Source organism: Temnothorax americanus, unplaced genomic scaffold (assembly GCF_048541705.1).
Source record: "Temnothorax americanus isolate GAGA-0224 unplaced genomic scaffold, ASM4854170v1 Scaffold12, whole genome shotgun sequence".
NCBI lineage: Eukaryota > Metazoa > Arthropoda > Insecta > Hymenoptera > Formicidae > Temnothorax > Temnothorax americanus.
The window spans coordinates 1,657,526-1,675,096 of NW_027509253.1; the positions used below are offsets into that span (position 1 = coordinate 1,657,526).

At 45.2% G+C, this 17,571-nt stretch overlaps 1 protein-coding gene across 4 annotated transcripts in view; it reads right to left on the reverse strand.

Annotated features, from left to right (window-relative positions):
- LOC143893316 (uncharacterized) overlaps window positions 1–17,142 on the reverse strand; it is a 22,866-nt gene extending 5,724 nt beyond the window's left edge. Inside the window, exons 1-3 of one of the 4 annotated variants that reach the window (XM_077398559.1) lie at window positions 16,944–17,142; window positions 16,550–16,798; window positions 1,083–1,143 (exon numbers count right to left, since the gene is read on the reverse strand). In XM_077398559.1, coding sequence (XP_077254685.1) covers window positions 1,083–1,143; window positions 16,550–16,739 — 251 coding nt within the window. In that variant the 5' untranslated portion in view covers window positions 16,740–16,798; window positions 16,944–17,142. Of the gene's footprint in view, window positions 1–1,055; window positions 1,144–16,549; window positions 16,799–16,907 lie in introns of all 4 variants that reach the window. The other 3 variants (XM_077398558.1, XM_077398561.1, XM_077398560.1) reach the window with 3 other exon arrangements.
- Window positions 17,143–17,571: the final 429 nt, after the last annotated feature.

The following is a 17,571-nucleotide window of genomic DNA, read 5'->3' on the forward strand; positions in this document are numbered from 1 at the left end:
CTTTCAAAATATGCGAGCGAAGAGAAATTTTAAATCCGATTATAAAAGTTATAAGGATAAGGATATTCTAATATATGTACACGCGTTTATATATATAGAACCCGTCAGACCGTCAGCTTCTCCATTTTCTCCGTGGTCGAATTATTACGTTGTCTTAAAAATAATCTCGTTTAGACATCGCGCTTCCGTCGCCGATAATCAAATCAATCCCCAAATTAGATCTCTCAAGAACGAATCGAAAGTGGATTACTCGACGAGCAAAGACGATCGGCGAGATTTTCAGCGTCGTTTATCGCCCTTAATTATGTCCCAGCCTCCAACAAAATGGATTTTATCCGGGAGTTAACGTTGTGTATTTAAATTAGACTGTCGCGTTCACCCTTTCGTTTTACGTTTAGTTAAAAGCGGAAGATTACTTCACTCTCTTCGCTCAATAATTTACGTGTACATGAATATTTTATTATTTACACAGCACAAAAGAAAATCGAGGAAAAAACTCGTTCGCGCGACAAGCTTGACGGTGGAGGTCCAAAAGTTTCAGTCATTCTCGTCTCGGATTGTCTAAAACCCGCGAAATGTCCCTTCCGTGAAAGCTTCACGAAACCGTGGTCGCGACTCTGTATATTTTTCAGCGTTGAACAGCGCAGTTCTAGGTCAGATAAATGATAGCTCTGTCCGGGAAGGAAACGTCTGGTCGGAGTGGACGCCTTTCAGGACGAGTTTCAACAATCTCCGAAACAGACGCCGAATGCACGACGATAAATTCGCCGCCTTCGGCAGAACGGACAGATAATAATTGCACCGGCGAGAAAACGGCGAATTAAGAGGAGAACGCGGACGGGGAAAATCTCTGCCCGTAACAAGATCTCGGTTCGATTGGAAGAAGCTTCTCGGCGTCAGGTCGTCGTCGGGGGGGATGATCTTCCCCGTCGACGCCTCTCCTCCTCTCGGATTCGTCCGGGTCTCGCGGATAGCCGCGCGGCGGTCTCTCCCTCTCGCGCGGTGTCGACGCGAGGATCGCGATCGGAGGGCTGATAATGCGTGAATTGAATTACGGTATACGCATGTTGAATTATCCTCACGTAACGTAAAGCCCCATGACGTGCCGATGGTACGCCACATCCGCGCCGACGCCGCACACAACTGCAACAGAGAGAAAGAGGATCAAAAAGATCGCATCCCCCGTGTGCCCCCGCGCACGCCCCGTCCGATGAATCCCTTCATCTCGGCCGGGGGCGCTATATCGATATCCCGCCGGGAATCAATCCCTTCGATCGGCGTTATATTTCTCGCCGGACGAGACCTGAGTCATTTGTAACCGCGGAACTGCAACTCGCATGCGAATCAAATTCCGCTATAAATATGTGACATTTTTGGGTAGTGAAATCGCGTCGTGATTTTCTTTGACGTTGCTCCAAATAGCATCTTACGGCACTCTCCTGATTTTTTTGCATAAATGGTCACCTGGGGGTGATTTTTACAATGCAATTAAGACTCATCGTTATTAATTACATATTGCACATTTTTTATTGTTCTATAATTTATTGGCACTTGAAGATACAGTATGCATATAGGTTTACTCGACATTTTCTTAACAAATGAGAAGAAACCAAAACATAATTTAAAAACAAAAAAGGCATTAAAGTTACCGTGACGCGAGATTCATTTTTCCGATATTGAGGCGTAACCAAATTTATTCCGCAGGCGTTCGTTCTCAGCTTAAGAGATTATCCGTTTAATTCTATGACAGAGTTTTTCGATCTTCCAGCTTTTTTGCGAAAATATGCTCTTTTCTCTTTCGCGTCATCCATCTGTCCTCTTCGTCGAAGAAAATACATCATCTGTATATTACAAATAAAAGAATCGTATCTCCAATATTAGAAATTGAGAAAAAAACAGGGGATTTAAAGTTTATTATTCTAAAATAAAAATCTCCAGTACGACTTTTTTTAAACATTGTATTTTAGGAACTATATGTGATAACGGATATATAAGACCTTTTACCATTGTACAATTTAAACTCCTGGTATATTGGAAAAAAGTATTAACTTTAATGTCGACAAAAACTGGATACGATTCCCTCTCTCTTTACCTTTGAGGCGCAGACATATTTTCAGGGATATTTCGCGACACAAATTCCCCTTGCACGCGCATGCCGGTGCATTTAATTACAGGCCAGATACTCGCTCGTATATTCCAAACGTGAGACTGCATATGCATTTCAAAATTTTTTCGCCATTCGATATAATACTGTTGCGACAACGAGGCGAAACGCTCGACAGCTCGCAGACTACGAAATGGGAGTGAACGAGAGAAAGCTCTATATATAGGCTAGAAGATATCCTGTATCCTGTATAAAACACGCGCGTAATATTCCATTAAGAAAGGAAAAGAGAGAAATTTCCATTTGCAGAGAGAAGAAATGTTGTTTTTAAATACAACCTCACGGCTCGCAGTGAGGGGAATATCAATAAACGATATACCGAAAGGTATCGGACATATACGAGAGGATACGAGTCGCCCGTGGCAAGATACCCCGCGAGAGTATATATCCCGCATTAATCTCCGCATCTCGGCGAATATAAGATTATTCTATTGTACACGTCGAGGAGAGAATGTACACGCTGTGCAAGTATCGCGTGTACACAATAGATCGAATATTTCGGCTTGACAGGAAATCAATACGCAGCAGGTTCGAATAGGATTTTTTTCCTCGCGACGGATCGACTTGAGCGTCTACGAGAAGGATGGGGGGCGGGAAAGGGGACACGGGACAAAGCCGATCATCTCGAATCGATGTAATTGCCCCCGGGAGAAATCGTGGGCTGTATGTGTCAGGAGAAATATATGGGATGATCGCTCGTAGAAGGAACTCATCTTCGTTCGCGATGCATGAAGCTAATTGCGAGCGAGATATACTTCGAAGTCACGATGACGAAATAGGGAATTAGTTATCGATCCATGAGAGAGATGACTTCTTAATTCGATATGTCTATTTAACGGAAGGGTATAATATAGGAAATCGCTAAATAAAAAATATCATTATATTATGCGAATTTCTTATTTTGACATAAATTTAATCGACCTGAGTCGAACTGTGACAGAAATGGCTAAATAAAGAAAAGCAATTGTTGTGCTATTCTTAAGAAAGCTGATTTCTTAACTTAATCATCGATTTGATCGGAACGTGTGATAAGAGTCAACTGAATGAAAGACTCGGTTATCGAGCCCGTACCTAAAGCTGATTTCTCAATTCGACACCGAGTTGATCGGCACGCGTGACGGCAGCCGGCTAAACCGCCTGATACGATCGTTATAATGTCCAAGTTGTCAAACAATGGCGACAAGCGCGTGTTGATAACTAAGTGCTCTGATCTGTCTGGAAATTGTGCTCTCCATCAATCTGCCGCAGTGACGAGCCGACGAGAGGCGACTTGTCGCTCTCGACGCGTTTTTTTTTTTTTCCAAAATATGATCCTCGAGGAACGATATTTCAATTTCAGTTCCACGAAAAACTAGAGTCGGAAAAAAGGATTAATGAAATTGAAATTAAGAAATATCGGTCACTCTTTCGCGTATACAAGTTTTATCGCCGCGCTCAACTGAGGTTTACATCTTCAGCCTTGTCGGTGCGCTGAAATCTCCGGATGCAAAACACACAGCCGGACTCGCACGGCAATTCCTGAAGACAGCGACGGAAGGATATCAGAGAGCAGTCCGTGAAAGGTCCAAATTGCAAAAGCGGGCGCGATCAAAGGGCTTCTGAAATGAAATAACCGGGCATACGGGGGAAATAATTACGCGAGCCATTAGGGGAACTTCCGTGACACGGCGTGTCGCGAATGCAATTAACAATAACGATTTTAAGAAAGCCCCTCGTCGAGCGGCGGCGTTTTCAACTTTAATGGACAAGCGTTTCAGTGGCGATTTCACCGATCCATATACTCGGGGAAGAATTATTGGATTGGCATTAATATATAGCCATTGATTTTGCGTTAACGAATTCATCCTTGTTAACTCCTCGAGTTTGTTCCCAAAACTTTTTCTCGATTTCAGACAAACCGTCTCGCGCATCGATCCCGCATCTCGTCCATCCGCGCTAAATCGCTTCATTGTCAAAAGCCCTAAAGTTTCGCAATTATCGTCTCTCTCGGCCCGCAAACACAAACGATGTATCCCTGTAGGGGGGGTATCCTTTCGCCAGGAAAATTCAACACAAACAGAGTTGCGACCGGATGGGACGCACGCGTGTGTTTGTGAGTCGTGTTTGTGGGCCCGACGAATTTGGGGAAACGCGAGGAGCGATGTATTATTCAGAGGGCGAAGTCTCGGGCAACTTTAATAAAGGGAAAATCCGGCTGGCGACGCGCAGCTGGGATACTCGCGGCTGTCGCCGGCAAGGAAATATTTGCGAAAAATTTTACACTCCTTATCCGGCTTCCGCGGCGTCGTCGCGCTGTGTATTCCTGCGTTTATGTATTTATGAGCTCGATGTCGCGCCGGAAGAAACGGAATTCCATGCGAAATAAGCACCGATTATTTTTGCCGCAACTCTTGGGAAGATGATGAAGAAAACGAGGAGAAATAACATGTTCATTAAACATAAAAAGCTCGCTATTCGATTACTTTACTCGCGCTCTTTCGATTTCCATTTTTTTTTTGCGTGACTTTAATCCGGGAACGGACGCCTGGCAGTGAGTTTTACACTCCAGTATCGAAAAAATGAAGCTCACGTCACAGTAAATTGATTGTGATTTTTTTCGTTTTTTAAATATTTTTTTTAGTTTCTCCTTACTTTTCTCAGAAAATGGCTGAGTAAATCTATATCTGTACTTTAGAGATAAAGAATTTTGTCGAAATGGAATTAATTTACTTTTTCTAATATACCAGGAGCTTAAATTGTGTAATGATAAAGGGTCTTCGTATCCATTATTACTACTTCTTAAGACACAATGTTTAGAAAAAATCGTATTAGAAATTTTCATAGAAATAATAAACTTTAAATCCTGTTTTCTTTAAATTTATAATAACGGCAATGCGATTCTTTACCTCTAAGGTACAGATATTGTCCGTAAACACTAATAAATTATAGAATAATAAAAAAATATGCGATATATAATAATCAATAACAATAAGTTTTTTAATTGGGGAGTAAAAATCCGTTGCCGGATTAATTTCCATTTAACTCGACTTTTTGAACAAAAAAGAAGTGAGCGCTCGAAAATTCTGTGGAATCTACGTTTATAAATTTTTGAACCTACAGTGATGTACGGTCTTCGACGAGCGTTCCGGAAGCTCGCGGGGATTCCGGATGCGAATCCCGTGTTCGCCGGCAGAACATTGTCGGACGGTGGTTCTGCGACTGGCACATGAATTGACCACCTGCGGTCACGCTGGTTTCGCGTCGCGAGTGAATTTCCGGGGCCGCATTGTCCTCCAAGATGTTCCATCGGGATATCCATTATCCTCCCGCGGACAAGAGGTCGCCAATCATTTTTCTCGATCGAAAATCAGATTTCCGCAGGAGAGCGCAGGATATCTTCCAATACGCGAGCGAGCTAATAGACGTACCGTCGTACGCTTACTGCAATGATTAACTTAATTGAGCAATCTAGGTCGTTCAATGACGGAAAGGTATAGAATGGTAAAAATAACATTTTAACAACATCAAATTGCCCAGCACCGCAAAATAGAAACTCAAAGCTAAAGAAAGTTGCACAGTAGCGACAAAATGTCGATGAATCCAGAAGGCACCAGACGGGAAGGGGTGAAGGAAAAGGCCAAAAGTCTCCCTAAGGATAAATAGTGACCTGATATAGGTCGTTCTTTCTTCCTTAATTTCTTCCTCCGTCGCGGAAACGAAGACAGATTGGCGCGATCGGATTCCTATTTCGCGGGGTCTCCCCTGCGTCTTCCTCTTTATCCTTTTTTCTATGTCTTGCACTATCTCCCCCCCCCCATCCCCTTCGTCCCGGCTTCGTCACGATTGCGCGACGATTCCGCGCGGCCAGCGAGCGGGAAAATCCGAAATTCCTGACCCCGAGTTCAATTAGAGGCGCGGTGCCGAGGCCTTCCGGTGATGCGTCCCGGCAATGCAATTAGCCGCGGACGCCACTCGTGTCGTCGAGGGTGTCTCAACGGTCTCACCAGAATAGGGGCGAAAGCGCGCGATAATTAAGACGCCAGACGGCTCGCTCTCGAATACAATTAGGCATCAGCTGACTTCGCAAGAGGCCGCTCGTCGCCGGCCCAATATATTCGTCTCGCGTGAAAACAACGCTCGCTTTTTCCGCGTGAACGCGGAGGGCAAAGGTTCTTTCGAATTGATCCTCGAATTCCTCGAATTGGAGAACGAGGAAGGAAATGAAAAATTCTCGGCGAGAATGGACGAAAGAAGTTTGCCCTTACTTTTAATTCCGCAAGAGGGTATCTCGCCCCCGATTGATAATTCAATTACGACTTTCGCGAGTGTCGGCTCACGATTCGCAATCGGCTCATTTCGAGAGGACTCGACGCTTTCTTCTCAAAGTCTGACTGACGACGCTAAAGAAATCGCGGAAGTTTTCCGTACCGCCGCGGTATATCGATAATACGGGACGCGCGCGGCGGACACGCGGGTTTCAATGGGAATTAATTTAATTCGCGGCGATCGAAGGGTATATCCGCCCGTCCGTCGCCGTGAGGATCGCATGCGTCGAACGTTTCCGACGGCGGAGCACACCCCCGATGAAAATTGAGTTTCCCCGAGTTTTCCGGCGTCGCGACGATTCGATTTGTTCTGCCAAATCGTGACGAGCGGCACGGAAAAGTATTTCCTCGCGTATACGTATAGAAGGGGAGCGGAGAGAAGAGGAGAACGTGAGAGAGCCCCTCCGAATCGCGCGGTCGCAAAAAAAAGCGGGCGGGTGCGGGTAGGGAAAATTGGGCGGACAACATTTCGCGAAATGATGGATGCGCGACCCCCAAACAGAATCCTTTCCTTTGAGAGATACGGGGTGTCCGCGATATCTCCCGAGCGGCTGATAGGAGTACATTCATCATAATTTTCGGTGCGTTTTAAATCTATTTGCTCGGCTTAGTGAATGTGATTTCCGGGGTGAAAACGCTTTCGGAAGCGCACCGTAAACCGGTAACCGTGTCGCGCAATTTCTCTCTCCTTCTCTCTCTCTCTCTCTCTGCATCGCATGTAAAATCCATCAACGCAGGAAATGCGGCGCATCCCGCGCGATCGTCAGTGGCGGTGAATTTCGTATGTTGCGCAATGGCCTGCACTTTAGACAGGAGGCTGCGGGCACGGTGGAACGAGGAGGAGAAAGGGAAGAGGGAGGGCAGCACGATGTAACAAATGCGGCTCTCACCGGAATTAAAATTGAAAAGAGCGACTCGCAGTTAATTCCCAAAGTGTGCCGAGAAAATTTTTGGTTCACGTTGGAGCACTCCACATACCTATATGTGTCCGCGACACATAGAAGCGGACTTATCTCGCGATCCTCGCGAGTAAGCTCCGCTTTGCCGTGAATCTCTAATCCAGATTTAATCATCGAGACACGTTTAATATCGAACATTGAATAATTCCCGCAAATGCGTCCGTTTATCGAGTTTCAGATCGGAGCTGAGGTATTTCTTGCTCCTTCAATCCTTGATTGTTCCCTCTTGTGCGTGCTTCCACATGGCGCAATAAAGATGTTTTTATATACGGTCGAATAAAAATGTTTTTACGTCGTGTGATAAAGAATGCATCAACCGTCGGCGCGCATTATCGTAACATCGCGACGCATACATTTCGCGATATTTTCGCAGGACCAACGACGAACTCCGGGATATACGAGGACATAAGAAATTCAAAACGTCAGACTTCTCATTACCATCATTTCGCTTCTTCCGTTTCTGGGCTACCCCGTCACTCCGTCACTTACGCTATATAAATTGAATTATTATTGCGCGATTTAATATTAATTACTTTTGAATAATTAATATTAAATTTTGAAGCTAAGTCTTTTGGATTAAATTTATAAAATAATTAATGACTTCCTTTTATCGTAAATATTATTTAGAAATCTCTCTCTCTCTCTCTCTCTCTCTTTCTTACGTGCGCACAAATAAGATTGATTTTCTAGAGATAACTGAGGCAAAATTCCCACCACTAAATTGTGTCCCAAATTAAACATTGATCTTTCGATTTACGATAGCGAATGGGGATACATATGAAGCGCTCCTCGGCCATTCCTTCGCCCTAGATCGAGAATCCGTCTGGTTCGCCGGGTGAAGAGAAAGGTCGATGGCAATATCGTGTCAAGAATAAAGTCTCATTATCGACGACCTTTACGTCCGAAGGCGTACCCTATATACACGTTAGAACAGGGCATAAAGACGGAGAGCCGTTCTCCTCATCCTCTCCCGCCCGGGTCGGAGCCCGGCCTTAAACTTCACCGCAATGAGTCTCCGCGGATATAAACTTATGATTCACAGTATGTCAACCCGGGCAAACTTCGCAGCTGCGCGCGTGTTCCGCACGGTTTACACTGGCTGCACACGACGGTGGATCCAGTGATGGTACTGGGTGCGGTAACTAAGGCAGGCATTATCTCTATACGAACCAGAAACTCCGTTTTCCACGCCGACGAATACGCGGCGACTATACGACGGAGACGCGTCGTGAGAGATCGCCCGAGACGCTCTTGGCAGAGGAAGAAGACAAAGAGAATCGCGATTTTTTTCTCTTCCCCTTTCCTCCCTCGCGGAAGTAAACCGGAACGGTAAATCGGGATAGTAAGGACGCTCCCATCGATTTATCGAAAAAATTAGTTGGAATTTCAGATTCCCTGCGATTATAAGAAATTATTAGCTGCAAATCTGAAGCTACAAATAAGCCGAGTACAAGTTGAAGAAGAAACGCTCGGTTGCGTCACGGGCGCGAACGTGTACGCGCCGAGTTTTTCGCTTGGAAAATTCTTCTGGGGAAAAACTTCGCGAGCACTCTGGAAATCGCGTTTCGTCGAAAGATGCAGCGCTGTTGCAGTCACCGAGAGAATTCACCCTGTTAAATTCGTAGTGTCAAGTTGTAACAATAATAATAATAAAAAATTTATTGTATAATGCACAACAAAGGCTGTGGTCCATTTGATGGCTACGAATTTTTCCCCATTGAAGAAAAAGGAGAAAAGCAATGTGTACATGCTCTCTCACTCAATATTCATACATAGCTCAATTTGGATCATTTTTAACCATTCCTATAGGTCGCCACTTGCCCTACTCGATATGTTGTTAAAATTTAACTGAAAGAATTGAGTTGAAATAATATTGCTTTGCGTTAAAATAATAAATTTCGGCACACACGGTAGTTAAAAATAACAAAATGTTATTTAACTCTAGTTTAAATTTCATCCTTTAACATTTAACAGTGCACGTATAATTGCACCGAAAATGCGAAATGTTCTCGTGAACACGTCTCGAGGATCAGAGGATCAGCGAGATGTGTCAGATCAGCTAATCGATTCAACTAGATTCAACTGGATTCAAGTACTTAGTATTTATGAGCGGTCCACAGATATATATATATATATATATATATATATATATATATATATATATGTACATTATATTTTTACATTTCTCTGATGTCTGCAGTATTTACGTATTGTTTTCTCTGGCGCCAAGCTAAAAACAGGAGATTTGTTTTAACCGTTTCTAAAGGGTCTTTCTTTTCATGGGGCGACGTCGCGACGTCGAATTCCCCACGGCCAGTCAATTAGCGAAATTAGGTCGTTAGCCGGGCGTACTCGTTGTACGGGGCTTTCCTGAAAGTATCGCGCGGAAAAAAGGGACGAGCAAGCAAAAGTGGCTGGCTTATTTCAACGAAAACACTGCGGGACGTATCAAGTGTCACGTTCCCGGAGACACGTGCGCGAGACAAGCGTGGGATGAATAAAACGAGAGAGGGATCGAGATGAGACGCGGCGCGGAGAAAGGGAATAGTCATGGAAATGGCGAATTTTCGAACGAAATTAACATTTGTATTGAGTAAAATGTTTGCCTACAAAATCCGAGAAGATTATTCACGCAACTTTTAAATCAAATTTTCACGTGAAATATGTATCTCGATAATATAATTAAGTTTCTGAAATAAATTTCTGCTGAAAAATATAATTAACCGATATCATATACTTTTTCGTTATATTTCTGTATGTCGCTGATAGAAATAAAATTTAATTCGACCGGCTAAAGTTCTTCGATTTTCAACGTTAACTAAATCTTGAAAAATTCTGCTTGATATTTCGCTAAATAAAAAATCAATTTAAAAAATGCGCATTTAAAACAATATATTTCCACTTTATTACTGATTTTATTCCTTATTTTATCAGGCTGCATAATTTCAGAAGAGAAATTGTAAAAAGAGGAAAAGAGAAAAAAATAAAATACAAAATAATTTACTAAAATATATATTATTATACCTCTCTCTTAATTTCGCGAAAATATCGCCTTAGTTTCCGCACGTGCGAAGGTAATTCAGGTCACTCGAACATCGGACCTGACGGAAGAATGAGAAAATATCTGACCGTCGAAAGATTTTAATGAGATTTTTGGCACGCGCTACTTTTCACCGCTTAATTAACAAGTCACAAAATGCAAAGTGCAAGATCTACCGCAAGCGTTCGCAAGAATCATCGATTCTCTCGCATTCGCGACGTTCCGTTAGTGCTTAAATTAAAAACACCTCGTCGCGGTGCGGCGGAGAGAGAGAGAGAGATCACGGGGATGAAGCGTCTCGAACCGCAGTAAATTCGCGTTAACACGAGTTCGCGCAGTCGCGCGCCCGGGAGATCGCGCGTCCGTCCGCGTTCGCATCGCCATACGTTACCGGCAAAGTTTCGTTCCGTTTGCCTTAAAACCTCCGGTCCCGCGGCGCCGTTTCATGAGTCCCGTAAAGTGACGAAGGGAGGAAAGAGAGAGGAAGAAAAAGAAAAGCGCCCTAGAACACTCGACAAGTTAAAATCCTGCAGTGGTGAAAAGAGTTGTTCGTTTTATTTTTAACTGTTCGCCAGCACGATTTAGACGATCTGTATAACGAATATACGGAATCGGATAAACGCCGATCGCTGTTTCGGCAATCTCGGCCGGGGGGGGGGACAGGGGACGTGTTTAATCCGTTTTCCAGTGCTACGAATGTGCCTCGCGAATGCATAATGCACATACCAATGGCGCACGAATAGAGGATGTAATTTGTACCGGCGCGGCGACTGATTCTCGCCGGCTAAATCGCATCGCGCAAATTAACGGTGATTTACGCTTCGATACGAATGGCAAGTGCATTCGGTGCGGGCGGCTATAAATTATCGCCGATCGCCTAATTGCCGTTTTACATTTCCGTCGTGAATTTCCAGGAAAGAGAGAGAGAGATAGAGAGAGGGGGAAGCGGCGTAATGCACGATCTCCTGAAATCCGTACTGTCCATTACTACGTTTACGCGCGAGCGTTACTTCTGTAGTAACTTACGATATATTACTCGTTTACGGGGAGTAAATTATCGTAAGTTACTACAGAAGTAACGCTCGCGTAAACGTAGTCCATGTCCATCTATCCGCGATTAGCATGAGAATCGAATTAAAATTAAACGTATTTAACAACAGAGTCGGATGGATTTTTGTAGCACTTTGTATTCGATTTATCTTCGTTTATTCGATTTGCCTCCTGTATACATATTAATACCCCCCCCCCCTCGTATTATGACAGGCTAATTTACGAGACGCGTCCGAATTACTTTTCAAAAGAGCACATTCGCCAATTGCCGTAGATAAATGTGAGTAGCGTTTATTAACTCGTTTCCCCGACAATTCAGCTCATCGAGTTTGAAGGATGCTGTCAGAGCGAGTACGCGGAATTATAAACGGGGGAGAAGCGGGCGCCCGGTAGTCCAGCGCACGATATTTACGTTGTAAACGAGCCGGGGGAGAGAAAGAGAGAGAGAGAGAGAAAGAGAGAGAGCTCTCAAAGTTAATCTGATTGCAGTTTATAATTTCAGAGGATGTGCCGCGCGGTAGCGATTTCGACGGTCCCCCTTCCCCCGCAGACTCCAGGAAACTAATTAAAGTACACGAATGCGAGATCACGCGGGACGCTCGGTCTAACGGTCTCGTCGCGCGCTGCGGATGGAGAGCCTTGCTCCAGTTAGCGAAATCTCCGTTACCATGCATCCACTGTGCCCCTCTGTGTCCTTATATTAATCCTGAAACTTTTTGCACGCGGGATTATCGCGCGACCGTAGAATCCACAGATTCCCCTCTTCCTCATCTACCCTTGTCACGAGAATTACCAGGATCTCATCCCGAAAGAATGGCTTGTGAAACTCCTTTTTCTTTAAGATTATAAAGTCCGAAAAAGACTCGCGAAGACTCCGAACGCGATAGTCGGATGCGCGCGACGAGGAAAGTTTGTTCTCGGGTTACTCGCGTAACAAAATATCTCCCTGGTTTGTCCTCGTTACGAGGAGTTTACGAGCAATCGAAAGTTCGAGCCCCTCGGGTCGAATCGGACGTGAATTCGTCCGCGACGGAATGGTATTCCTAGCTCTGCCCTCATCCGCCCTCGTTCGTTCCCTTTTCCTCTCCCGCGGAAGTCGCGGCTCGCTCGATGAGATCTCCGGCGACGAATGTCATCTCGCGAGACGACGACTCGCGACGCGACGACGCGGACGTCGAGTACACGTGATATATGTCGTCCACGGTTTCCGGAGCTCCTCTTCAGGAGACAACGAATGTAAGGGAGGCTAAAAGTGCAGGAGCGAACTTCCCTGGACCGACCTTCCTGGAAACCTTGATTATTCAAAGCTCGGCGTGCCTCGCCCTTGATATTTTAAGCCTGCGCCGCAGCGACGCTAATCGAGAGAAATTCTGTAAATTCGCAGTGAAAAAGACCGCGTCTGCCGCGATTTAGCGTCCTAAGAAGGATTTAACCCTTAAGATCACTTGAGGCTTACTGTCTAGATATGGACCTTGCAACTATGATCGCGTATAACGCCGGATCTAATCAACCAAATTTTAAAAAATTATATATAAAATAACGGTATAGAGGACTGAAGAATATAATAAAATCAGAAAAATTGCCAATAAAATTAATGCTAAATTGTCGAAAAATAATTTTTGGAGACCTGCACGCAACGTGAATGAGCGAAATAGACACTAGGTCCATGTATGGACCTAGCAGCCCTTAAGGGTTGAAGGTTGAAGGTTCTGACCGCGCGGCATCGCGCATAAAGGAGCAAGATCGCCTCCCCGGATCTATCTCGCGATCGCGAACTAGGTACTCGCGTATCGCGTATCAATTTCGAGGGATGCTGTGTACCAAGCGGCGCATCGACGTCCCGCTCCCTTAACGGCCCCGCCTGCGCGATAAGTCCTCGACGGTAAATCAACGGCATTTTATCGACAGCACGTCCAAAGGGTGCGAGCGGGGGGAGGGGGGGTGGGGTGGAAGCAGAGAAGGGACGGAGAGGTCGCGCCGGTGGATGGCCCGCGGGGGCTTGTTTTCCGGTTGCGGCGCGGCGCGCACAGCACAGCTGCACACCGGGGCCGACCGCACCGTCGCGTCCCGTCGCGTCGGAAAAACGGCGAGCGTCGGCCGTGGCTTTTCCGCGCCGTCGCCCGGACCGAAGATAACGAAATGCCGATATCCGACCGCGCTGTATATATATGGCCCGATTATATTTATATCCTCGCGAAACAGCTCCGCCCTGCAACGATCGCCGTTGGACCGGCGGGAATTCATCTCCGCGAATTCCGGAGTCGGGGTCGCGCGAGTTCCAACCGCCCGCCGCCGCGAGCTTATCCGCGGCGCTAACGTAATCTGAGAAGATTCCGTCCACCGGGAATATTATACAAGAGTATATACATATACTACAGAAGAGAGAAAGAGAGAGAGAGAGAGAGACGGGAATATGTAGGATCCTATCTCAGGTTCGCCACGTGTCCTTTTCGATCATAGATTCCTCGACAAACTCTGACGGAGGGTTTTCTCCCTCGACTCCGTTACCGGCGCGCGATGAGAAAAAAGAAAAGTAATAACACCGTGAAAGATTTACGCTTCAATTCGCACGTCGTTATCAGCGGCGAAATTCTTTTTTGTTCTTTCTCTTTCTCTCTTTCGTTCTCGTTGTCTCACAGCGAGCGCTCTTTTCCGGATTAAACCGGAAAAGTCGGATATCGCGAGAGAGAGAGAGAGAGAGAGAGAGAGAGAGAGAGAGAGAGAGAGAGAGAGAGAGAGAGAGAGAGAGAGAGAGAGAGAGAGAATGCGGGTGTCTCGGCGCCTCGACGACATAAATAACGGCCGGTTTGTATACGAAACTGTCAGCGGTTTCGCGCCGCTCGCGGTCGCGAGATACACGCGACAATTGCCGTCGCATTGTTCTCGCGTGCCGCCCTTTATTCGCCATCGTCGCAGATATTGCCTTAAAAATTTAAGGGCACGAGATATAGCAAGTGGCGCGAAATGGATTGATCCCCGCTTGCTATTTATTTTAAAACCGGTTAAAAAAAATTTTTTTAAATATCCTCGATATAGCAAATATCGAGCCATTGTGCGCGAATGACATGTACATATGTGCGTATGTGTATGTACGCAGATGCAAGCCTGCGGGACAAATTGAAACGGGCGCGATAAAAGCATCGCGGAACAAGCGCGCGACATTATTACGCGACGTGGAAAAAAAAAACGATTCGCGAAGCGACGAATATTCTTTCAGGGGTGGGGGGGGAACATTTCGTCGCGCGTTCGCGATCAACTTTTCCCACAAAAATTCCCGTGGCCCATTACGCGTCACCAGCGAAGGGATAAAATATTTTTTTTGCGCTCGCGTGGACCAATTAAAAACGAGCGAGCTTTTCAACGAGTTTGCCGAACGAACGGAATGAATGGCGGAATAAATCGTTAAAAGAGAGAGAAAAGTGTACATGTGCGTGTTACCTTGTTTAATATATGACACTTGAACGCAACAAACGCGGAAAAAAAAGAGATCGCGACGTCCGTTCAGCATTCGAGAATTCGTCGAGTCCGAGGAAATGCGGTGAAAAAAGTTCCCGAACATTCCACACACGTTTCATGATTTCGGTAAAGGTCCACGGCCGTTTGGCACCAGAAATTCAACGCACGTAATTAAACGTCAACGGTCAGATACGACGTCCGGACCCCAAAACGCTCTCGCGGGCTCGCCATTCATCCGTTCGATCGACCATGCACGCGCGCGCGCGCGCTAATTGTCCCCGAGGGGCGAAGAGGTGGTCGGGTGGACGCATTGTGTTATCAATTAAGAGACCAAAGCGCGAGCAACTAATCCCCGCGTCGCTTCCGATGGCTCGCGATGGATGATGAGTCAGCAGAAGCGTCGCGACACGAAGCGTTTCAGTCGCCGTCGCCGTCGCCGTCGCCGTCGCCGTCGTCGTCGTCGCGTCCAAAAACCTCCGCAATTCGTTTGGAGATAATGGACCAGCGGATCCGCCGAGAGTATTTTTCGTCATTGTCCGTCGCGGCGTGGCGGGGGGATGAAAACGGTCGCAAAACACGGAGGGAACGCTTATTACTGAAAACCAAACTTTAACGGAGTGATTCTAAGCGTTTGGGAAATGTTCATCAGAACATTTTAGTCGTCGTTCAATCATTTCCAGCGCATTAGACATGCATGCCAGACATGGGTAAACAATATGAGAATTAATTTACATTTTCATCCAATAATAAAGTTATATCGTCTTTGACTTATATCATTTTGTTATCGTTGCCGATTTGTTTTTCTTCGTAAGAATCTTCCTTAAGAATTCAAAGTGTGTCTGGAAAGTAAGGAACGCGCCCTACGCGCCCTGGAACTTTCGCAAAAGTCCGATAACGTGAGCGGCTATTTAAACGAGACCCCCTTCTTCATTCGAGCGGACCACGAGGGAATTCATCTCGGGCTGCTGTTTTCGCCTGTGCTATAAATGACTCATTAATATTAAGCAGATGTATAAAGAGACCTCGCCGACAGAGTCCCTTTTGCCTTTTCTAAACGATAATGAGAAGCGGTGTCCCGCGCGCGTCATCTCGCATTCTGATTCGAAGCGAAGAAGATCGTTTTCATTCTGTCGTCACTGCCTCCTTCTCGAGACACAGAATTTTTAATCAAACCGAGCGGAAGTTCCTTTTTTTTATTTGTAATTTCTGATATCGCGCTATTCGCGCTATTAATCCGCCTATCCTCTCCTCCAATTTTTTATAGATTTTTAATTAATAATTGTATATTGATATTATTAATTTATATTATCAATCATTTTTGTATATTCTTCGACAGAAAGTCCATCTTTCTCAATGGAAAAATTTTTGGATTTTTGATTAATAATTAATTGTATATCAATTGTGTATCAATAATTTCTGAATATCAGCCCGCTTGCACATCCTTCGACGAAAAAAATCCCGTCTGTTTCGACGGAAAAATACTCTACCACCGTGTTTATACAAGCTCGGGGAGATGAAGCATATGAAACGTGTATCGGTTATTAAATGCGATATATATAAAGTTATCGAGACTCACCAATAGCGGTGCACACCCCTACGATCCTCGTCATCGTCGACAGACGACGCGCGTCGCTCGGCCTTTCGTAAGTAGACATATCGCCGGCGGGATCCTTCGTCTGCGTTATCATGGGACGTCCGATAAATGTTTTTAACAAAGATCCTGCGGGGGAGTACGTCGCTCGTAACTGCTCGACCGATATCTTCATAAAGATCTTTATACAAATTTTATTGGCGTTCTCTCGGCTTTACCACGCATAATCGTGCCCTGAAAAAATATGTAAAGTATATATTCAATATTAAAAGAAATTGCATAAGATAAAGAAAAAGGAAAAATTTCGTTTGAAAATTTATCTGACTATATAGTGGACGGTTACGTTTTCTCGATCACGAAGGGACGGACTCGCGCTTACGAGTAAACTCTGCGGCAGTCGTCGCGCCGGGGGATCGAAAAATCCGCGTCGCAAACTCTCCGTTAAATTTCTTTTTCGTTTCTTCGCGTTATTTCGCGTTAGTTCGAAATTCTTGACGTGCCGACAAAACCTTTCGCCGGGGGCTTCGTAGCGTCCTCCACCGTTGCGAGCTCGCGCGAAACTAAAACTAGACTACTAGACGGAGTAAACGCGTCGCGAGTCGCGACGCCAAAGAGGAGGAAAGCCCGAACTTGCGCAAATACCGCCCGCGCCCCCGTTCGAAATTTCCTGCGGCACGTGCCCCTCGTGGGGGCGAGCGACATTATTATTATAAGAACGCGCAGGATATTAATTAAACAAAGGCATCTGCACATTCGCCACATGTGTAACCTTTGCTATTTTCTTCTCTCTTTACACACACACACATATATATATATATATATATACACAATATATTCCTCACCATGCGATATATTTTTAATCTTAATGTCATATGACGCAACGGACAAAAAATAATTCAACATTATTTTATATTTACGACGGTAATAATATGCCTAACGCTATATTTAATCCTTAATTTTTGGATTTCTCGAGAAGGAATTTCCAGGATTAGAACAATTGCGGGGTG